General features: G+C 45.6%; 1 protein-coding gene across 6 annotated transcripts in view; it reads right to left on the minus strand.

The window, feature by feature from the left end:
- Positions 1–13,367: 13,367 nt before the first annotated feature.
- The window catches only part of FAM114A2 (family with sequence similarity 114 member A2), a 43,568-nt gene continuing 32,514 nt past the window's right edge, over positions 13,368–24,421 (minus strand). For all 6 annotated transcript variants that reach the window (XM_030213150.1, XM_030213152.1, XM_030213151.1 and 3 more), the window contains exons 13-14: positions 17,397–17,450; positions 13,368–15,176 (exon numbers count right to left, since the gene is read on the minus strand). In XM_030213150.1, coding sequence (XP_030069010.1) covers positions 15,075–15,176; positions 17,397–17,450 — 156 coding nt within the window. In that variant the 3' untranslated portion in view covers positions 13,368–15,074. The remainder of the gene's footprint in view (positions 15,177–17,396; positions 17,451–24,421) is intronic.

A 24,421-nucleotide genomic window follows, 5' to 3' on the forward strand; every position in this document is an offset into this window, starting at 1 on the left:
CTGTGGCCCTTCCCTATTGCTATCTCAACCCAACCCAACCCATGCACCACCACTACTGCTGCAACACCCAAGTGCACTGCTATGACGAACAGCTGCAGCCAACTCAGCTGATGTGACTTGCCTTTTATAGTTTGGTTGGTCTACCCAGTGATATGGTATACCTCGTGATCACTCAAACTCCCCTTCACACATTACTGGCCCTCAAGCCACCAATGTGGCCCATTATCATGACGCCTCAGAGCCCAATACTACATGAACATTAATGGCCAAACAGGCAAAAAAAAACCTGTTCAATTCTAATCAATTCTTTATACCTCTAATATCCCCTTTTCAGGGTTCAGTGCTGATTACAAACTGGTTGAGGCAAAAATAGAAACTGTCGGTGTAGACATGACAAAGATCATTATCTCTAAAACAAATAAATATATAAGTAAAATAATAGAAGGTTGCAAGTGACTTGACCACTTCACACCATTTTTGCAAAATCTTCGCTGGCTACCAGTACAATACACGGCTAAATTTAAAACTCTATGCCTGATCTTCAAGGCAGGGGCGTAGCTACGGGTGGGCCTGAGCTCAGGCCCACCCTGTCTCAGCCTATGCACCAATCAGGACTTTGTTTTTCGGGCTGCCCTACAGTCGGGCTTCAGGAGGACCTCCTACAAGCTTACCTTTGCGGCCAAGTTCCCTTGGAGTGGATGCTGCTGCTCTATTGCCAGCAGCACTTCTAGCAAAATCGACCTGGAAAGTTATTTGGAGCTCCGGCGCTACTTTATTATTTTTTTTTTTTACTTGGCTGTTGCCCCCTCCCCCCTGCTGTGCTGTGCTGCTGGAGAAATCTGGCAGTCTGCAGCAAAATCGGCCCAGGAAGTTGTTTTATTTGGAGTTGGACTGGAGCTCTGGGTCGGCACTGCTTTTATAAAACTTAGCTGCCGCACTTCTAGCCTCTGCTCCTGCACCCGTGCACCGGATACGGCACCGCTTCCGCACTGCAGAAAAATCATCCCAGGGGCAGGGAGTTGTTTATTGGAGCTCTGGCGCTGCTGATTTTTAACTTAGCTGCAACCCCCCCCGTGCTGTGCCACTGAAGAAATCTGAGTATTCATCAGCCCCAGATGCCGGGCCTCGCAGCTCAGCTGAGTGCTCTGCAGGTGCTCTCACTTGCTACCCTGCCACCCAGGGCCCCCTGAGGTGCGCATGGTGCATACCGATCAAACAATCTGCTGCTCCTATGGCTCAGCAGGTCGGTCTCCCTGTTGAAGTGTCAGCTGAAGAAGTTGGGCCCTCTCAGCCAGAGGCGTATCTGAACTGCGGCGGTAGGGGGGGCCAGAGCCAGAATGAGGGGGCACATTATAGCCCCCCCGCCGCCACCGACCCCCCCCCTGCCGCCGTCACCTACCTTTGCTGGCAGGGGACCCCAACCCCCGCCAGCCGAGGTCCGCTTCCTCCTGTTGCTGCCTTTAAAAATATTCCTTCAGCTGGCAGGGGACCCCAACCCCCACCAGCCGAGCCGAGGTCTTTGAAGTTCTTCTTCGTCCTCATGCTGTTCAACTGCTGAATCCAGTTTCTCGGAGTCTGATGTCACAGCATGTTGTACATGCAGGACGTCAGACTCACAGACTCTGTTTCTGTGAGTCTGACGTCCTGCACGGACAACGTGCTGCAACATCAGACTCCAAAACTGGATGCAGCTTTGAACAGCACGAGGACGAAGAAGAACTTCAAAGACCTGGCTCAGTTGGCGGGGGTTGGGGTCCCCCGCCAGCAAAGGTAAGTGATGGCGGGGGAGGGTTGACTCTGGGTGGGGGGGATGGGTAGGGACAGGGCTTACACTAGGCTACATGAAGGGGTAGTGAGATAGGGTCGAGCTGATGCCTAGCTATGGGATGGATGGTGGGGAGAGGAAGGGCTGATGTTGGGCCACAGGAATGGATAGATGGAGGGGGTAGGGAATGGAAAGCTTTTTTAAGTCAGTGCCGAGCTACAGGGACAGATGGGGGGAGTAGGGAAGGGCTGATTCTGGGCTATGGGGATGGATTGGTGGGGGGGGGTAGGGAAGAGCTGATGCCAAGCTACACTATGTGGTTTATGTTGATGCAGGGCAGCTGTTGGGCAGACTACTTAGAAATCCTTATCAAGTGCATTCTAAGGCATTATTTTGTAGTATCCCAAGAAACACTACTCATATCTATACACATAGTGCCCACCCATATTAGCTCTGGGCCCACCCAAAATGTCAGATCTTGCTACGCCACTGCTTCAAGGCCCTTAAAGGAAATGGCCCCAAGTACTTGAAGAACAGGATGACTCTCTACACACCTCTAAGGACACCAAGGTCCTCCCAAGGGGTATCCCTAACCACACCCTCTCCAAAGAACATCACACGATGTGATACCCGCAAGCAAGCCTTTTCCGGAGTAGCCCCCACACTCTGGAATGCACTGCCTGAAAGGCTTTGCTTAACAGAAGACTCTCTCTACTTCACGAAGCAGGTGAAAGTTTGACTCTTCAACTAGGCCTTTAACGGAAGTAAATAACACGAGCTGCGCATACTGTAGCAGGACATGTTTATCCACTCCTACCCTAGCTAAGATAATGTTCAAGCACTTTCTTACCTAATTTGCAACCTTCTTTAAACTAGTCCCTTATTTTCATACTCCTGTTACTCTATCTTAACTATCTATATGTTCTATCTTTGCTTACACCCTATGCAGTCTAATAAAATGTTTTATTGTGCATTGTGTTGACATTGTAATGTAACATATTATGCCATACTTTGTATTGTTCAAATATTTTTACTGCTGTAATTTCATTTGTTAACATTTTATATATCGCTCTTGCCCGGAGCGGTGTACAAATTAAATGTACATAATAAAAACATTACATAACAAAACTTAGCAAATACACAGCAAGGCTTTAATTGTCTATTGCTTATGTTTGACTTACTCTTTCTGTACACTGTCTTCAGTGGATGCCTTCAAAAAGGTGGTAAATAGATCCTAATAAATAAAAATAATAATAAATAATTGGGGTCCAGGGCACTTGCTCTGGTTGCCACCCCTTAATGCTGGAAACTCAGGCACTGTCATCACAAACATAGGAGCCAGCTCTATGGGTACTTGAGCACCCCCAATATTTGAGCAAACTCATTGACTGTGTCCAGAGAGGAGTAATTTCCATAATTTTTAGCACCCCCAAGCATTTTGATAAGTTGGCTCATATGATCACAAAAGCAAGTTTATCATTTCAGTCCTGCGTAAACCATGCCCTTGATCTTCCATGGCTGTGACACTTGTTGAATTGTCATAGGTGACAGAAGACTCAGCTGATTGTAGAGGCAGAGGCTGTTCGTGCTTTAACTTCCCTCTCCTCACCTGGCCTGATTCCGCTCCTGATGGCTGCATGAAGAGGAGGAGGAAGACAGACTGTGGCTTTGAATTGAGTGGGGATAACCTGTGAACCAATCTTCCCTTCTCCCCATCCCTGAGAACGCTTCTTCCTCCATCCATAAAACTCTCAAAAAAACAAAATTAATTATTCACACAGAAGTTTGGAAAACATTATACCAAATAATTCAAATTATGTAAATGTGCAACACTTTTACTGTAGTTTGGGAAACTCACTTTCTGTCCCTTGCAAGAAACAGAGGCTCTTGGATAGACTATGTTTTTTTTTTTTGGGGGGGGGGGGGGAGAAGAGGAAGAAGGGACAATGTATTAAAGTTTGGCTGCTGAGTCAATCTATCTTTGTGCCTGCAGTAGAAAATAGGTTTGTATTGCTATGCTGACTTTCTACTAACACTGGACTATTGATACCAACTACTGAAGGTAGAATATCTTCATTAACCTAACTCTCCTATGGAACCCGTGGGGTGGGGTGGACTCATGGGTAAATGCATTTCAGCTAAAAATCAATAAAGAAAAAACACATTGTCTCACCCTCTCATCCCAACACAGTGCGGACAACCCCGTAACTATCAACACCCCAGACTACACCCTTCCTATCTCAGACAGCCTGAAAATCCTAGGCATTACAATAGACCATAACCTAACGCTAAAGAGCCAAGTGGCATCCACAACTAAGAAAATGTTCCACTCAATGTGGAAACTGAAACGCCTTAAACAATTCTTCCCGTGGGCTACTTTTCGCAACCTGGTACAAACAATGGTACTAAGCCATTTAGATTACTGCAATAGAATTTACGTGGGATGCAAAGAACAGACCTTAAAGAAGCTTCAGACCGCCCAGAACACGGCAGCTAGGCTTATATTTGGAAAAACGCGATATGAAAGCGCAAAACCCCTCCGTGAAAAACTACACTGGCTCCCAATCAAAGAACGCATTACCTTCAAAATCTGCACCATGGTTCACAAAATAATCTACGGTGAAGCCCCTGGATACATGACAGACTTGATCGACTTACCAACGAGAAAGACATCAAAATCAACTCGAACATATCTAAATCTGCACTACCCAAGCTGCAAAGGCCTCAAATACAAATCAACTTATGCATCCAGCTTTTCCTACATAAGCAGACAAATCTGGAACACATTACCAAAAGCCTTGAAAACGAGGCAGGACCACCTAACCTTCTGGATATCACTAAAAACTAACCTATTGAAAAAGGCATACCCTGTCGATCCAACCTAAATGCCTGATCTCTGCAACACATCACATTTAAAGCACGTAATGGACATAATTCAACTTCTCCGCTGCACATTTCTCCAAATGTGACTGCGCCACAAGAACTTTAACTTACCACAATATCACTTTGTATTGTTCTCACCAGAGCCGGCAAACGCCTCCCGGTACTATGTAAGCCACAATGAGCCTACAAATATGTGGGATACAAATGCAACAAATAAATAAATTCAGTCTCTGCTGCCTTGGTTTGGTGAATAAGTGTGCATGCATGATTCACTGTGACTTCAGCTGCTGACTCATCCCTTGGTAGCATGAATAACAACTGAATGGCTGTGTCTCGGGCTGCAGCTGGTTATTATAAAGAGACACCTATCTTTGATCTGCACATTTCTTTGTTTGTCCTCTGCTCATCACTTGATTTTCTGGTAATAGCTGAGGACCGGAACCATAAGGTTGGAAATCCTTAATAACAAGTCAACGCTTCAAGCTTATTTATGAGCGCAACAGAAAAAGGATTTAAGTATTTTGGTGTCATCTTTATTTATTTTGGGGGTGATTTTATAACAGGTTGCCTATGTGAAATGTCCAAAAAGGCATGGAGGCCTGGATTCAGTAGAAAAGGTACAGAGAAGGGCAATGAAAATGATAAAGGGGAAGGGACAACTTCCCTATGAGGAAAGGCTAAAGCTGCTAGGGCTCTTCAGCTTGGAGACAGGATGGCTGAGGGGAGATATGATAGAGGTCTATAAAATAATGAGTGGAGTGGAACGGGTAGACTTGAATAGATTGTTTACTCTTTCCAAAATTACTAGGACTAGGGGGCATTCAATGAAGCTACAAAGTAGTAAATTTAAAACGAATCAGAGAAAATGTTTCTTCACTCAATGTGTAATTAAACTCTGGAATTTGTTGCCAGAGAATGTAGTAAAAGCAGTTAACTTAGCAGGGTTTAAAAAGGTTTGGACAGCTTCCTAAAGGAAAAGTCCATAGACCATTATTAAAATGGACCTGAGGAAAATCCACTGCTTATTTCTAGGTTAAGCAGCATAAAATGTATTGCACTGTTTTGGGATCTGCTAGGTACTTGTGACCTGGATTGGCCTTTGTTGGAAACAGGATGCTGGGCTTGATGGACCTTTGGTCTGTCCCAGTATGGCAACACCAATGTGCCCAAATTTGGGAACTGGAAAAAATATGCACCAAGCGCAATTCTCTAAATGGTGCTCCTTGTTGGGTGATATTTACAGAATAGTGCATAGCTCCATTATCTACGCCCAACTTTGGGAGTGAGGTTCTACACCAACTGAAACCTGGTGTAAATCCTTGTGTGTAAATTAGGTGTGAATCCCCCAAATTCCATACTGCACACATCTTTAGTGAACACCCTAGACCCAACCATACCCCTCCCATGTCCACACCCCTTTTCAGTTGAATGCATGCAGAGCACTTACTCCATAATGGCATCTGGGCGCCCAGATTCTGAATACCAGTGCCTAAATGTAGATGTACCTGTTTACGCCAGGTCAAAGGTATACATGGGTAACCTAAGTGCAGCATGTATTCTATAAGCTGCACGTTACTGGAAGCCCCACTTATGCCGCCTCCCATGCTCCACCTATGGATTCCACACACCAAAATGTATGCCTAATCCTGAGAAGATGCACATCTCAATTGCTTAACGAGCCAATTGACGCTAATAATTGAATGCTAACAATTATTGGCGTTCATTGGCCTTGACTGGGAGCTCTATTCTACAAAATTGTGTGCACAACCCAAAAGGGGCCATGGGATAGGCACGGACAGCTCAGGGCTCAAGATGCGCACAGTGTTACTGAATCCGGGGCATCCACATCTAACACCAGGTTTTGGTTGTTGTAAATTCTCAAGGCCAAAGTTCAGCACAGGGATCAGCTCTAAGCACTGTTCAATAAATGGCGTACAACTCAAGAGCGCCATTTCTACAACAGCACTCCACGCTAATTTTCTTCAGTGCCACTACCTGAAATCTAGTCCTATAGCACTTATGCACTGTTGAGTTGGGAGGTGTGCGTAACTCTACACAATCAGCGATAGAATCCCTTTTCATGTGTCTTCTGGTTTTAGGCAAGTAATGAAGCCTAATGGTTAGTGCAGCAGCCTGAGAACAAGGGGACCTGAATTCAGTTCCCACTGCAGCTCTTTGGGACTCTGGGCAAGTCACTTAACCCTGCACTGCTCCAGGTACAAAATAAGTACTTGTATATAGTAACATAGTAGATGACGGCAGAAAAAGACCTGCGCGGTCCATCCAGTCTGCCCAACAAGATAAACTCACATGTGCTACTTTTTGTGTATACCTTACCTTGATTTGTACCTGTCCTTTTCCGGGCACAGACCATATAAGTCTGCCCAGCACTATCCCCCGCCTCCCAACCACCAGCCCCGCCTCCCACCACCGGTTCTGGCACAGACCGTATAAGTCTGCCCAGCACTATCCCCGCCTCCAAACCATCAGTCCCACCTCCCACCATCGGCTCTGGCACAGACCATATAAGTCTGCCCAGCATCATCTCCGTCTCCCACCACCGGCTTTGCCACCCAATCTCGTCTAAGCTCCTTAGGATCCATTCCTTCTGAGCAGGATTCCTTTATACTACTACTTATCGTTTCTATAGCACTACAAGGCATACGCAGCGCTGTACACCATACACAAAAGACAGTCCCTGCTTTGACTGCAACCACAAAAAGGTGGTATATCAAATCCCATTCCCTTTCCTTACTCTTTACATCCACATCAGTGGTTCTCAACCAGGTCTTCAGAACATACCCAGCCTTGCACGATATCAAACCATGAATATGTACGAGATGGATCCAGTGCACTGAATCCATCCCCTGCACTACTAAGCTGGATGTCCTGAGGATCACGCTGAGAACCACTAGTCATATATACCCTTGTATTAGGCATTCAAACCTACTCAGTCTACCAACAATAATCAAGATTCCGACAGTTCAGAATGATTTTTTTTTTTTGTGAAAGTTTTGTTTCTCATTTTACATTATTTTGAGGAAAATAGTTATTAAATTTTGTACTGTGTAAACCGCTTAGCTATTTGATTCACACATGACACATGGTACATCAAATAAGTGTAAAGATTTGAAATCTAAGATGTAACCTGCCATTAAAATCATTCGTAGTACCTGAAGATTGGAGGGTGGCCAATGTAACACCGATTATTAAAAAGGGTTCCAGAGGTGATCCAGGAAATTACAGACCGGTAAACCTGACGTCAGTGCCAGGTAAAATAGTGGAAACTATTATAAAGAATAAAATTACAGAACACATAAATAAACATGGTTTAATGGCAGAGAGTCAGAATGGGTACAACCAAAGGAAGTCTTGCCTCACCAATCTACTTCATTTCTTTGAAGGCGTGAATAAACATGTCGATAAAGGTGAGCTGGTTGATGTAGTGTAACTAGATTTTCAGAAAGCTTTTGACAAAGTTCCTTATGAGAGACTCCTGAGAAAATGAAAGAGTCACAGGATAGGAAGCAATGTTCTGTTGTGGATTAGGAATTGATTATTGGACAGAAAACAGAGGGTAGCGTTAAATGGTCATTTCTCTCAATGGAGGAGGGTGAAGAGTGGAGTACTGCAGTGATCAGTACTGGGACCAGTGCTATTTAGCATATTTATAAATGATATGGAAATCGGAACGAGCGAGATGATTAAATTTGCAGATGACACAAAACTATTCAAGGTTGTTAAAACACATGTGGACTGTGAAATATTGCAGGAAGACCTTAGGAAATTGGATGTCCAAATGGTAGATCAAATTTATTGTAGACAAATGCAAAGTGATGATCATTGGAAAGAATAATCTGAATCATAGTTAATTGATGCTAGGGTCCACCTTGGGGTCAGCACCCAAGAAGAAGATGTAAGTGTTCTAGATAATGCGTTGAAATCTTCTGCTCAGTGTACAATGGCAGCCAAAAAAGCAAATAGGCTGCTAGGAATGATTAGGAAAGAGATGGTGAATAAGACCAAAAATACAACAATGCCTCTGGTATTGCTCCATGGTGCAACCTCACCTTGAGTGCTGCATTCAGTTCTGATTTCTGTATCTCAAAAAAGATGTAGCGGTATTAGAAATGGTTCAAAGAAGAGCTACCAAAATGATAAAAGGGGATGGAACTCCTCTCATATGAGGAAAGGCTAAAGAGGTTAGGGTTCTTCAGCTTGGAAAAGAGAAAGATGAGAGGAGATATGATTGAGGTCTACAAAATCCTGAGTGGTGTAAAACGAGTAGAAGTGAATCGATTTTTTACTCGTTCCAAAAGTACAAAGACTAGGAGACACTCGAGGAAGTTACATGGAAATACTTTTAAAATAGGAGGAAATATTTTTTCACTCAACGAATAGTTAAGCTCTGGAACTCTTTGCCGGAGGAAGTAGCAACAGTGGTTAGCGTATCTGGGTTTAAAAAAAGGTTTGGACAAATTCTTGAAGGAAAAGTCCATAGTTGCTACGGAGACAGACATGGGGAAGCTATTGCTTGCCCTGGGATTGGTAGCATGGAATCTTGCCACTATCTTGGTTTCTGCCAGGTACTTGTGACCTGGACTGGCCACTGTGGTAATAGGATACTGGACTAGATAGACCACTGGTCTGACCTAGTATGGTTATTCTTATGTCCGTATGTTTTAATCATTAATTTCAAAGTTGATACACCATGTGTCAAATTGCTAAGTGGTTGGGAAGGCGGCAGAACTAGAGGACATGAATTGAGGTTGAAGGGGGGCAGACTCAGGACTAATGTCAGGAAGTAGTTTTTCACGGAGAGGGTGGTGGATATGTGGAATGCCCTCCCGCGGGAGGTGGTGGAGATGAAAACGGTAATGGAATTCAAACATACATGGGATAAACACAAAGGAATTCTGTTTAGAAGGAATGATTCCATGGAATCTTAGCGGAGATTGGGTGGCGACGGCAGTAATTGGGAAACAAAACGGGAGCTGGGCAGGCTTCTACGGTCTATGCCCTGATTGTTACTGAATAGATAGGGATGGACTGGAGTGTAAATTTTAAGGGGCTTCGACGTTAGCACCAGAGCTTAGTATAAGAACACTGCTGGGTAGACTTCTACGGTCTGTGCCCTAAGAATGGCAAGAACAAATCAAACTCAGGTATACATATAAAGTATCACATAACATATAAATGAGTTTTTCTTGTTGGGCAGACTGGATGGACCATACAGGTCTTTATCTGCCGTCATTTACTGTGTTACTCAGTATAAAATTAAGGGCCCTGTTTACTAAGGTGCACTAGGATTTTTAGCGTGCGCTTAAATTAGCATGCGCTAAACACTAGAGATGCCCATATATTCCTACGGCGTCTCTAGCATTAGGGCGCACTAAAAAAAAAAACTAGTGTGCCTATAGCACAGCTTAGTAAACAGGGCCCTTAATAAATAATATCCTCAAAATAACAAAATGAAAAATAAATTAGAAAATGACTAGTGATGGTGGTTTCTGACAGAATCGTAATGGGTAAATGGAAAGCATAATATTACAAGAAAATCACAATCTCTAGTAAAGAAAAGAAAACAGATTTATTAACATTGCACATCAGAAAGTCATACAATCAGAGATGTGTAGATTATTCAGACTTCTTTCCTACCCTTACAATAAACCCTGGGCAGGAAACAATTAGGGCCTCAAGTTTTTATAACAGGGATACAAACTTCTACAGACATTTATATCACAAAAATATTGCTTTAGAAAGAAAGCTTCTGTCCATCCAATGGACAAGAAGGTAAAATTAATTGCACAGTAAATGTAAACCATAAACCTGGAGCTCATATAGGTATCAGCACAAAGAATGTTTATAAAATATGGAACGGGACAGCAGGCTCGGGGCTTTGGCAGTAGTGCTCATGAAAATTCAGGTTCTAAGGCAGACTCTCACCACTTGGTCACCATAGTAAAAGCTGATAATCTGATCACATCCCCTTCTCAGCTTTGACATCAGGATAAATCACCAAGGGATGAAAAGGCTTCAGCTCGCAGAAAAAGTAGAGCCGACAAGCTGCAGTTCTGATAAACCAACTTAAAAGCCACTGCGGCAGACCATTACAGCAACTCCGCTGGGTACAATAATTGCAAAACATAGCAGGCAGTCTCACAGGATATTACTGCTGTAATTTAACTCAGATTATTAGCTAACAGCTGCATTGCTGGAATGAGCCATGCAGTAATAGGATCACTCTATTTTAAAAGTCTGATTTATAACCACATGAGTTTCCCTTTCACCCGAACAAGGTAAGACTAAAGCCATCTATTCTATTCTTTATTGCTTTTATTTATGAAAAGAGCAGACTACTAGCAAAGGCATTACTGGAAAATACTTAGACAGAGCTTGAAAGAAACAAGCCTAAGCCACTTCAACATTGTTTTCAAAAATTACACAGGGTTTAAGAGTTATTAGGGCTTGGCAATCGTCAGGTTTAAGGGAAGGGCTGTAATCACTCTCTCTTTCAATCTTTCTGCTGTTTGGTTGGTGTATATGTAGTGAATGAATGTTTTCCTTCGATTAGCTTGGATTAATTATACAAATATAAGGAATGTTGGATTGCAAAGAGATATCCCTAGAGTTAAATTAAAGAGACCATCATCAGTAAGTTTTAGTTCTCACATAGGCAAGCAGAGATGCTCATTCATGAACCTGTGCTGTTCATACAAACAGACCAGCCTGATCATTAAGTGGACTAGGCATAAGCCTCAGGTGGCACAATTTTTTTTTTTTTTTTTTTTTTGGGGGGGGGGGGGGGGGTAAGGGAACATAGAGGCAGATGCACTAAAGCTAAATGAGCCTTTAATGACTCTCCAACGAGGAAAATTTGATCCGTTGCATGCATCAAAGGGCTTTTACCGAGGAAGCCAGCAGCTAACGAAAACGGAATGGAGATGAGCAATTAGTGTGAAAACCCCATTGAAACGACATGCACTAACCTTTTCTGATTGCCTTTACGCAGGAAAAAGGCAGGAAATCTAACGAGAGGTCTGGACCTCTCGTTAGGACAGCTCTGTGCCAGGAAAAATCATTAAGTGAAAAAATAAACAAACTTTGAGCCAATCCCAGCGCATTAGCAGAGCTAAAAGCGCTGTGATTGGTCCAAAGGACGTCAGAAAACACATAAAAAAATAAAAATAAAAAAAGGATCGGGAGGGGGCAAGGGCGCTCATCAAGAGCGTCCTGTACGGACGGCCTTGCCCCCCCCCCCCCCCCGCTGCTCCCCACTTTCCGTCGCTCCCCCCACCCCGAAAAAGCAAAATTCTAGCAGCCCCTGCCCCCCTCCCTTCCTCACTACTCTGTCTCACCTCAGCTCCGCCTCCCGACATCCTCCGCCCTGTGCCTCGCCCCCTCTTGGGGTCGTCGCCGCCATTCCCCTCCTCCATCGGGCCCCCCTCCCTCTTACCGGGCCCGTGCAGCGCCTCTGTCCGAAGGCGCTGCACGGGCAAGAAGAAAGCTGATGCCTGCCTTCGCCCAGCTTCTGTCGCGCGTCTCTCTCCTCCTGGGCCCGCCCCTGTCTGACGTCGGTAACCTACGTAGGCCGTCCGTACAGGACGCTCCTGATGAGCGCCCTTGCCCCCTCCCGACCCTTTTTTTTTATTTTTGTTTTGATTTGGGAGCCATGTGCTTGTGATTGGACTGCGTTTTGACTGTTTGTGGCATGCGCAGAGCAGCTAACATAACACTTGGCTGCTCTGCGCATGATTTGGGGGCCGATTAACGATGTGTATTGTGATTCTTTGATACATTGTACGTTTCAATACCGATCTCAGCATGTGTGACTTTTTTTTTTGGTGCATTTTTCCTTATTTTAAAATCGTTAGGGACTTTAACGATTTAGATTTTTTTACGTTTGGTTGCTGCATCTGCCTTATAGTCGCTGACAGAAGATAAAGACCTTCATGGCAATCAGGCCCAACAGGTCCCACCCCCTCTGAACTTCCTGTTTCAGAAGGGCAGGACCCAAGTCCTTAAGCATGTGCAGAAGCTCAAGACCCCATGTCAACAACTGATGTACTGGCAAGCTGACTGACATGCAGGTACCACTATGGAGGTGGTAAGGCAGGGAAGGGAAGCCAGTGAACAACCTGAGGGAAGGATAGGGAGATGCTGGACACCAGGTAGGTGGGGGGGGGGGGGGGGGGGAGAGGAATAGGGAAGGACAGAAATGCTGGTATATTTTTAGAATACAACACATCTACTTTTTGAAGACACAGAACTATGACAGTCTTTTACTAAAAGTTAACATATGTTATCTGCCACAGGACTCATTTTATTCATATGGGCCTTGTTGCATAAGAACATAAGTGTTGCCATACTGGGACAGATAGAAGGTCCATCGAGCCCAGCATCCTGCTTCCAACAGTGGCCAATCCAGGGTACAAAATCCCCAAACAGTACATTTTATGCTGCTTATCCTAGAAATAAGCAGTGGATTTTTGTAGCCCTTCTCTGTACTTTTTCTAATTCCACAATATCTTTTTTCAGATTCGGTGACCAGAATTAAGCACAATATTCAAGGTGCGGTCGCACCATGGAGCAATACAAAGGCATTATAATGTCCTCAGTTTTGTTTTCGATTCCTTTCCTAATAATACCTAACATTCTATTTCCTTTCTTAGCTGCCACCGCACACTGAGCAGAGGGTTTCAACGTATCATCAACAATGATGCCTAGATCCCCTGCCTGGTCGGTGACTCCTAATGTGGAACCTACCACTGATCTTCAGTAAAAGAGCCCCTATGTAAGCTGTTCCAATTCCCAACCTAGGTCCATTCCACTAAATGCAGATTTAAGCATATACACCGTGGAACACTTTTCCAACAGATCATCTAGGTCTGGAGGTCAAGAAGTCACCTATGTTGCAAAGGTACATAGGCACCTGTGGGTCTTACTATGAGTAAAATGGTAGCAACTGTAGCTAGACTGAAGCTGTGGACATTTATGCTTGACCAGGAAGCTGCCATAAACATTAGTATATCAAGTACACTCATAAATGGAGACATAGCCCGTGCTCCATCCACTATGTGCCCCAGAACATGCCTACACGAGTCAAGTATAGGTACACTCCTTGTCACCACATATACTTTTATGCATATAAAGCAGGATTTAACACCCCCCCCCCCCCAAAAAAAAAAAAAAAAAGTCTGCAAAATTACCACCACCCCACATGCATATTGGGTAAGCAATTTTCAAACTGCCTATGTCTGTCCTCATTTTTAAATTAAGCATTTTACTAAAGGTTCCACCCTCCTGAAGCTGAAAGGGCATCTGTAACGATAAAAGGCCCTGTGAAATCATGAGAACCAATTTTCTCACTGTACTCTTGAGCTTTCATTTCTGAATTTCGTAACACTATTTTTAATGTAAGGCGTCCATTCTCTGAAATCCCGAGGGATGCAAGACTCTTTTGCACTGGAGAAAATCTCCATGCAAGGAGGTCCCCTATGTACCCACTACCACCCCTTTCTCCCCCCAATTCTAGCCCAGTCAGCCAAATAACTGCTTTTATTGTTGTATGAGATTAAAAAAAGAAATTACAGAAGGCCAAGTAACCTCAGATACGCAGAAATTTACACTGCTCAGAGGATGACAATGAAGGCAATTCCCCAGGGAAACAGCTCATGGAACTGACTCTTTGTAAGACTCATAAGGCAGTTAGCAAGGGAAAGTTCAATAAGGCTGTAAGGGGGCAGGAAAATATGCTTTTCATAAACCACTTTTACACTGAAGGACAGTTATTACTAAAGCGATGCTCAGCAAATATGGCCTGGAAGTCTCAAAGCACAAAACAGATAACTAACATCTCATTTTCAAAGCATGTTCTGTCTTCCAAGAAGCTCCTCAAAATACAATCATTTTAGTGTCTCCAACTCAGCAAAACGCATCAAAAATCAAGTCCAAGAATGCCAATGTGTTTTGTAAAATGAAATTTCTGCACCAAAACAGAGAACTTTCCTTGTGAGATTTTGCTCAGAAGTCCTTCTCCATCCCTTCCAGAAGATCCAAATTCTGTCTGAGAAAGAAATTGATGTGCATAGAGCATCTTTGATGGCAAAAATCATTAGCCACCTGGTTAGAAATGGTACAGTCTGCTACTTGTTAGCAGCTACCTTGTCTGGCAGGTACATTCTGGGTAAACAGTTGAGCACTCTTTTTTTTTTTTTTTTTTGGCATAAATTAGATGCCTGCCATTTTGGCCATCTTAGAGGACAATCTCTTCTTTGCAGCTGCATATAATGTCACATGCCACATGTAACCAAGTCAGCCAGCATTCCCTCACACATTGCACCAAGCTGCCATATGAGCAACACCTTGATTGCTTAACAGAGAGGTGACAGCAGAGTGGCTCTGGGCAATTCAGGAGACCCATCATTTACTGCTCTGCTAGCTCAGTATGCGTCTGGACATAAGACAGCTGCAGCACTGGCAGGAGCAGCTGGAATGCATCTTGGAGGTACGAGGCGCTGTTGGAAGCCTATAAAAAAGGGAGAAGTTAGACAGCATGAAACCCTTTTTCACCAGATTAACATTTATATCACACTAGCAGTACAAGCTGCAGAGAAATGCTTAGAAGTTAAAGGGATATTCATTTATATTTTATTTATACAAGTTTTTGTATGCTACCTATTCAACACCTTCTCTTTCCCCACCCTCCTTGATAAAAACTTTAACATTTTCTGGTTACAAACAAACATTTTTCCCAATTCCTTTATTAATATCAAATAAAAACTCAATGAAATCCCCATACCTACCCCAGTATATTCACTATTCTGACATTATGGGTAAAGGCAAGTTTTTAGTGCTTTAAAAATAAAAAAAAAAAGACCTGTAATGGACCAGCAGGTGTAATTCTGGAGGTGTTTTGTTCCACAGTGATGCCCTAGACCTCCATCGAGTGCAACACAAAAGTTACAATGATGGGACTTCCAATAAGCCCCACAGGCTAGAATGTAGATTGGGTTTCGGAGTGAAGGACAATAATTTCTGGGTTCTATACACTTCCAGTAAAGAAAGTTGCAACTCAACGATGCACAAGTAAACCACCAGGTTGAACAACATTAAGTCACACCTATTATTTAGGGCTTATTCTGGCAATTTAAGAACTAAAATAAAGAGCTTCCACTTTTAATACTGTATTCTCTGCTATCACCCAAGCTACCTTCAGATCCTCTTCCTCCAACATGCCTCCTCCTGCTGAATCCAGCAAAAGCAAGCCACACACCACCACCTGAGGTCAAAAGGCAGCCCCTTCATGCACACGGTGGAGGGGTCTGTAGCTGGCGGCAGCAGCAGCAGCTCAGGGACAGCACTGGTGGTCACCCAAGAAGTAAGCTCATTTGGCAGGAAGGAGGTCTTCGGCTGGAGGGGCTTGGGGATCCCTGCCAGCCACACTAAGGAAGATGAAAGTTTGGGTGCGGTCCGGCACACCCTGGCTATGACACTGCTCCAGAGCATCCCACTCACTGTAATGAGAACTTGAATAGCCTGATAAACTGGAAATGCTTTAGAGGATGAGATCTCCAGAGACTCCTGCAACAAAGGTTCCTCAACACTCAAGGCTTTTAATGTCTGCGAGATCATCCCTGCAAGTTCTTTCCTCTAGAAGAGATGTACAACTGTAGGGTCATCTCCTTTCAACACTGAGATCTCTCTTTTTTCCAAAACAGCCTTCAAGGAAGTCCCTCTATCTACTGTACTATGGAGGAGTGGCCTAGTGGTTAGGGTGGTGGACTTTGGTCCTGGGGAACTGAGGAACTGAGTTTGATTCCCACTTCAGGCACAGGCAGCTCCTTGTGACTCTGGGCAAGTCACTTAACCCTCCATTGCCCCAGGTACAAATAAGTACCTGCATACAATATGTAAGCCGCATTGAGCCTGCCATGAGTGGGAAAGCGCAGGGTACAAATGTAACAAAAATAAAATTAAAAAGTACTCCAGTAGATGCAACAGAGAGGACCTCAGCATCTTGTGATAAGGCCATCCTCAATCTTTTGGCATGAGAAAGGGACTTACCAACTGTGGTGGGGGGTGGGGGGTGGGGGGTGGGGGGTGGGGGGGGGGGGGGGCGGAGGAGGAGAGAGAAAACCCAAGACAGATAGGAGCTCCTGCCTACAATAATACCCCCTTCAGCAGTCATGTAATAAAGATCCTTAAACTTACACTCTTCTTTTTCTTTTCCCTATTTTTTAGAGGGAAAAGAGGGAGATTAATCAACTCTGAAACACTAACTGGAATAGCAGGGGAGGGACATGGATGCTTCCAAGTAGACCCCAAAGTATAGATACCCTAATTCTGCTCTGTCGGTACAAGCTCAACAGGGTGACCAGTTCTCCAACTCGGTCTAGGAGCTACCTCACTAGCCCTCAGCTATACTACTGGGCTGTGGCTGAATCGTGCCTTTTAAAGTGCTGAGCTTGCAGCACATTGGTCTCTGTCTCCATCCGATGGATGACAGACAAAACCCATGCGCTCTGGACGGGTTTAGTCTGGTCAGAATGAAAAGGGAAGAACAGTGAAAAAAATGTTAATTCATTGTTCATTAAAAACATTATTACTATTCTCATTTTCACATGGTTGAGGGGACAGTGCAAGGTATACCTCATTAACGGATACAAAACAAACGTTTTGAAACTATTGCCACTGTCCTTAATACTAGTCAGCAAATGAGAATTACAAAAAGAAAAATCACACTCACCTCTAGAAACACCGCAGTGATTAATGGGTTAAGGACATCGCTTTTTTCTTTTACCTAAAACCAAAGTTCATTTTAAATTACTTCTAAAAAGCCAAAGCACATCACATCCATGTCTGGTACACAAGCATCCAATAGTTTCTAGGAGAAATCTGATCATGTGATAAGGAGCCAGGAAACATTTATTTTATGTAGTTTTTTTGTTTTCTTCAATTGTAAATCTATTTTTGTACACCGCTTAGAAGGTGTTGATAATGCGGCACAGAAATCAAATTTGAATAGGGATTTTTTTTTTAATTCAGCAATATGGTGTTTCCCATTTCTCTGTAGGATCGTTATCTTCCACACAGAACAGCTCTGACACATGAATTATTAGTGGCTAATCCTGTGTACCCCATCATTCTTAGCACATCCCCAGACATGTCTATACCTGCTCAGGTAGGTAGTGGTGAAGGACCCTGGGTTGGGGGAGGTATACATTACTCAGTGTGCTCCTATGAATAACTGGAGGTGAGCTGATGGGGCCTACAGGCTTTAGATAAATCAAGATGCTTGTTTCTTTTTTTGTTGTTGGATGTGTTCTCTCCTATTAATTGCATTTTCTATTTCCTTTGAAATTATTTTTACTGTATACTGCTTTGATCCTAAGGGCTATAGCAGTATAATCACGTTTATAAATAAACATATAATAGCTTGGTAAATTTAATTGGATGTGCTCAGAAAAATAATAAAATGTACCCAATATATACAGTGCAGCAATCACTATACGGATGGACTTACTTATTCTTCAATCATCACACATCAAGAGGACATCAGCATGACAAAGTATAGTAAAGAGATAAGAACTTCTCAATCAATGTTTTTTCAATGATCTTGGTACAGTCACACATTGTCCATCCATAACAAATACCTTCAAATGTGCATATTCTCGTGTTGATGTCCTTTATAAGAGTGGTCTACAAGTGTCATTACTAAGCAGCCACCAAGCAGTTCAGACTTCACTCCAGCTCATTCCTAGGTGTGTTGAACCTTGAAACACAAGCTGGAGAAGGTGACTGAGCACTTTTCATATACGGGGCAACAGCTCACCTCAATCTATTAGTCACAGCAAGGTAAGCGATCTGATAGTTAAAGTAGAAGCTTAATGTAGAGCAGTGCTGATCAAACTCTGACCACTGACCCCATTTTAACGGTAACAGACAAGTACTTAACCCCTGTGCTTGCTATCTTTGTCACTGCTCCTGGCATCCCTGACTTCTGTGGAGTTGGCGCTGGCCGACTTCTAGTGAAGGTTTGATAGAAGGTGTGGGACAATGACTGCATATTCAGCCTGGCTGCAACCCTAAGCGTGGAATTTGTGACATCATTTAGGATCACAACCCACAGTCTGGGAAATGCTGGGTCAGACCAAGTATTATCAGGGCAGGATTAACCCATGGATGGTCTCTAGGCAAACAAGCATGACAAGCCCCCATTGTAATAAGCAGTGCTGCTCACAAAGGAGTCCTGTTACAAAGCTGCGGCAAAGGGGGGCCTGCACTGGTGTCAGAGAATGTTTTTGACCTGTGGCGAGGCCCCCTTTTACCGCAGCAGGTAAAAGGCAGGTCTTTGGTTTTTTTCAAGAAATGGCCATGTGGCAAGTGAAGCACTTGCCAAACGGCCATTCTGGGGTGGAGAGCACTTACCGCCATCCACTGAGGTGGCGGTAAGGGTTCCCGCGCTAACTCAGTGGTAACCGGGCAACATGCGGCACTGCCTGATTACCACAGAGTGCACACCGGTGCTACACAAATTAAAATATTTTTGCAGCGCTGGAAATGGCGCACGCTGGGGAAGGGAACTACTGCCGGGCTGCTGCTGTAGCCCGGCGGAACTTCCCTTTTAGAGAGCGGTAAGCCCACATTGGGCTTACCACTGCTTTGTAAAAGGGCCCCTAAATTCTCCTGCTGAAGTATAAAGCAGAAAAAGGGGAGAATAGATCTCTGCAACCAGTGTCAGCTTTGGCTCCCTGCTTCCACACTTCTTTCTCCCAGCAGCTGACTTAGCAAAAAAAATGTGCTTTGGGATCCACTGAAATAGCACATATGAGGGGGCTACTCCTAAACATCTGGGGCCTAGGCATGTGCCTAGTTTGCCTATAATATAATCCTGCCCCAATTACTGTGCCTCCTTGGGGGTTCAAGATTATCCATGGTCTCGGTGCAAAAGGCAAAAAGGTGAAATTAGGCCTTACCTGCTAATTTTCTTTCCTCTAGACCCTCCAGACCAGTCAAGACGCTTGGGTTATGCACTCCTACCAGCAAAGGGAGACTGAGAACACTAAAACTGTAACAATATATAAGCCACCTGCCAACCCCCAAGCAGTCAGTAAATCAGTAACAAAGCAGAAAAGAACAATCAAACACACAAAACGAATACATAGAACCCTGTACTCGGAACGCAAAACAGACACTAATGTGCTTCTGTCGACCGAACGCCAAAGCGCTGCGGTCTGCCCCTGACAACGCAGAGGCTACTACCACTGAACTTCAGAAAACGAGAAGTCCAGAACTAAAGACCAATCAGCCATAGCAACCCTGAGGCACAAACCAAACCCAGTCTGCAGACCACACTAGACTAAAACATACCGGGTGGGTTCTTGACCGGTCTGGAGGGTCTAGAGGAAAGAAAATTAGCAGGTAAGGCCTAATTTCACCTTCCTCAGCGACCCTCCAGACCGGTCAAGATGCTTGGGAAGTACCAAAGCAGTAAACAGTCTAAGGGCGGGAACCCCGAAAACCAGAAGTCAGAACTGCCGCACCAAAACTCGCATCCTCTCTAGCCTGCACATCAATCCTATAATGCTTTACAAAAGAATGCAGAGAGGACCAGACAGCTGCTCTGCAAATATCTTAAGGAGGAATCAAACTACTTTTAGCCCAGGAGGAAGCCACCCCCCGAGTAGAATGTGCCTTAAGTACCGAAGGCACCTCACACCCCTTGAGCAAGTAAGCCGAAGGAACTGCCTCTTTCAACCATCTGGATATCGTTGCTTTAGAAGCTGCAGCACCCTTCTTAGGTCCCCCATACAACACAAACAACCTATCAGAGGCCCGAAACACTTGAGTCCTTGTCAAATAAGAACGCAAAGATCCAATTTAGCTAAAAGGCGTTGAGTCGAATCTCCTGACCTATCGCCCCAAAACCAGCAAAGAAATGTCCTGATTCACATGAAAAGAGGAAACCACCTTAGGCAAAAAGGATGGAACGGGCTTCATGGACACCTTTTCCTTAGAAAAAGTCAAAAAAGGAGCACGACAAGACAAAGCCTGCAACTCCAAAATCCACCGAGCCGAAGCAATAGCCACCAAAACACCGTCTTCAGAGTGAGATCCTAAAAAGTACTCGAAACCAATGGCTCAAAGAGGGAACCCACCAACACCTCCAACACCAGATTCAATTCCCACAGAGGAACAACCTGACGCCGCGGCGGACGAATCAACTTCACGCCCCGCAAAAAATGAACCACGTCCGGAGAAGAGGCCAAGGATACACCCTGTACCTTCCCCCGGAAACAAGCCAAAGCCGCCAACTGCACCTTCAAAGAGGAAAGAGCAAGACCTCTATCCACACCATCCTGCAAAAATTCTAGCACTTCCAGAAACGAAATGCGCCAAGGAAAATAATAAGAACGCTCCTGACACCAATTTTCAAAAATTCGCTACACGTGAACATAAGTGACGGAGGTGGACCATTAACGGGACTGCAACATAGTATCAATTACTCTGGACGAAAACCCTTTCTTCCGCAACCTGTTCCTCTCCAGAGCCAAGCCGTGAGAACGGAGACGGATCGGGCATCACTATGGGGCCTTGCACTTGACTCCTCCAGAGACAGCAGATCCCGAACTGCCAGACGCACTAGATCTCCGTACTACGGCCAACAAGGCCAATTGGGAGCTACCAGAATCACCGTGCCTAAGTGCCGCTCTATTCTCTAAACTACAAGACCTACCAGGGCCCAAGGAGGAAACATGTACAACAGCTGTTGAGGAGGCCATGGAAGCATCAGGGCGTCGATCCCCTCGGACTGCGGATCCCGACGATGACGACTGAAAAACCGGGGCACCTGAGCATTGGCGGACGTCGCCATGAGGTCCATCACAGGCAAACCCCACTCCATCACCAGACGATGAAACAGCGGACGATGAAGCGACCACTCTCCGGGATCCAATGTGTGCCTGCTCAGAAAATCCGCGCTCACGTTGTCCACGCCAGCCACATGACCTGCTGAGAGACACTGCAGATGAACTTCCGCCCAACGCATTAGCTCCGCTGTCTCCTCAGCAACCACCTGACTCTTTGTGCCCCCTTGACGATTGACATATGCGACGGCCATGGCATTGTCAGCCAGAACCCGGACCGCCTTGCCGCCTAGAAGATACTGAAGAGCCAAACGGATCGCCCGCGTTTCCAGACGATTGATGGACCATCCGGCCTCCTCCAACAACTAACAGCCCTGGACCACCTGTCCGAGGCAATGGGCCCCCCAACCTCCCAGACTGGCATCCATGGTGAGAACAATCCAGTCCGGAGGATCCAAGGGCATGCTCTTCTCCAGATTTGGCGTGTGAAGCCACCACTGAAGGCTGAGGCGGGGAGCACCCGGCAAAAAGAGTCTCTCCTCCAAGTCCTGAGTCTGAGGAGACCAGCGATCCAGCAGAGACGACTGTAACTGCCACATGTGAGCCCGGGCCCACAGAACTACTTCTATCGATGCTGCCATGAGACCCAAAACCTGCAGATAAGAGCGAGCTGAAGGAAGTCTCTTGGAGCAAAGCTGACGAATCAGAGCCTGCATCTTGACAATCCGAGCTGACGGTCGGAACACTCGCCCCTTCAACGTGTCGAAACGAACTCCCAGATACTCCAGGGACAGTGACGGAACTAGGTGACTCTTGTCCACGTTTACTACCCAACCGAGCAACTCCAAGAAACTCACCACTCTCGCAGTCGCCTCTACACTCTCCTGCCTTGACTTGGCTTGAATCAGCCAATCGTCGAGATACGGATGGACCAAGATTCCTTGCTTCCTCAATGCCGCCGCTATGACCACTATAACCTTGAAAAAGGTACGAGGCGCAGTCGCAAGACTGAACGGCAGAGCACAGAATTGAAATGCTGTCCTAAGACTGCAAAACGAAGAAAATACTGATGCGCCGCCCGGATGGGAATATGTAGATAGGCTTCTGTCAGATCCAACGAAGTGAGAAACTCCCCCGGCTGAACCGCTACGATGACCGAACGCAAAGTCTCCATCCGGAAGGAGGGAACCCTTCAGCGCCCCATTGACCCTTTTCAGATGTAAAATAAGCCGGAAGGCACCCTCCTTCTTGGGAACCACAAAATAAATCAAGTAACAACCCGCCCCCCTCTCTGAGGTGGGTACGGGAACCACAGCCCCCACATCGAACAACCGAAGGAGGGTTTGGCAAATTGCCCTGGCCTTGAGATGAGAGCGACACAGAGATCCCAGAAAAAAATCGGGAAGGGGGCCATTGAACTCTAGGGCATACCCGTTGCGCACCACTTCGAGCACCCACTACCATTGGCCCTACCCGGCCTGTACTGCCGAGCATCTCGCAGACGACCACGGCCCGATAGCCCTCGACCACCTGTTCTGGGACGCATCTTTGGCAGGTGTGGAACCTTAGCATCCCCAAGACTGCATACCAACTTATCCAGCTCTTCCCCAAACAGCATAGAACCCTTGAAGGGGAGAGAACACAACTTGGACTTAGAGGTCGCATCTGCGACCCAACCTTGAAGCCAAAGAGCCCGACGAGCTCCCACAACCAATGCCATATTTTTTGCAGATGCTTGCAGCAAATCATAAAGAGCATCCACTAAGAAAGAAGAGCCCGTCTCCAGCTTGGCTAGTTCCTGCACCCAGGAAGATATATCCACCGCCGGATCACCTAAGAGATTTTCAGCCCAGCGAAAGCAAGCACGAGCTACTAAACCTCCACACACCGAGGCCTGCAGCAACAAGGCGGACAGATCAAAACTACACCTAATAAAGGATTCCAACTTCCTATCTTGAGGATCCCTGACAGCAGCCCCCCCATCAACAGGAATAGCAGTGGCTTTAGTAACCGCCGTCACCACCGCGTCTACTGTAGGAGACTTTAAGGAGTCCCTATCCTCTTGCGGAAGAGGATAAAGCCTTGCCATAGCTCTAGCCACCCTACAAGCAGAATCTGGGGAAGACCATTCCTGCATGACCATGTCTCTGAAGTCTTTATTCATGGGAAAAGAATGGGAAGACCGGCGAATACCCTTAACCAACGGGTCTACCTGCTTTACCTCCGCCACCGTGGTCTCAGGAGAATTAAATTTAAGTGTAGCAACCACCTGATCAATCAACTCAGCCAGCTCACCTCTATGAAAGATCCTCACTACCGAGGGATCTTCACCTGGCAAGGACTCCTCCTCCTCAGGACAGCTATCCAAAAGAACGTCATCTCCAAGATCACTGCACTCCTCTTCTGAGTGCTGTAAGGACAAAAACCCAGGGTCTTCTGACCACTCCAGACGAGGGCGCTTGGCAACTAAGGGACCTAGCCCCCTTCTGAAGGTCTGCCTGCTGGGATCCTGACTTCCACGCCTGGAACATCGACCAAATAAAATTATGTGGGAATCCCATGCCCCCTGAGCACTCAGGAGACCAGCCTACGTTCTGCCCCTGAAAATCCTGCAATGTCTGAGGCGAAACCGCAGGGCTGGAGGAATCCAAGATGGCGGCAGTTCCCGCCAAAATCAGAACCGCCGCTACAGCACCCGGGAGCAAGGACGTATCAACAAAGCCTGAGCCGACCCCGGAAACCTCTGCGGACAATACCGGAGGCGAAGAAAGAGGCGGTTTTGGCTCCCCACAGAGCCTGCATTGTGCCCCCGGCGCGTCCACACCTCGGTGCGCACAGAACTGGCAATGGGATGGTTTCCCCGCCGACATCCCTCAGGGAAGAAAGGAGGTAAGCAACCCAACAG

The sequence above is a fragment of the Microcaecilia unicolor genome, chromosome 8, assembly GCF_901765095.1.
Source record: "Microcaecilia unicolor chromosome 8, aMicUni1.1, whole genome shotgun sequence".
Classification (NCBI taxonomy): Eukaryota; Metazoa; Chordata; class Amphibia; order Gymnophiona; family Siphonopidae; genus Microcaecilia; species Microcaecilia unicolor.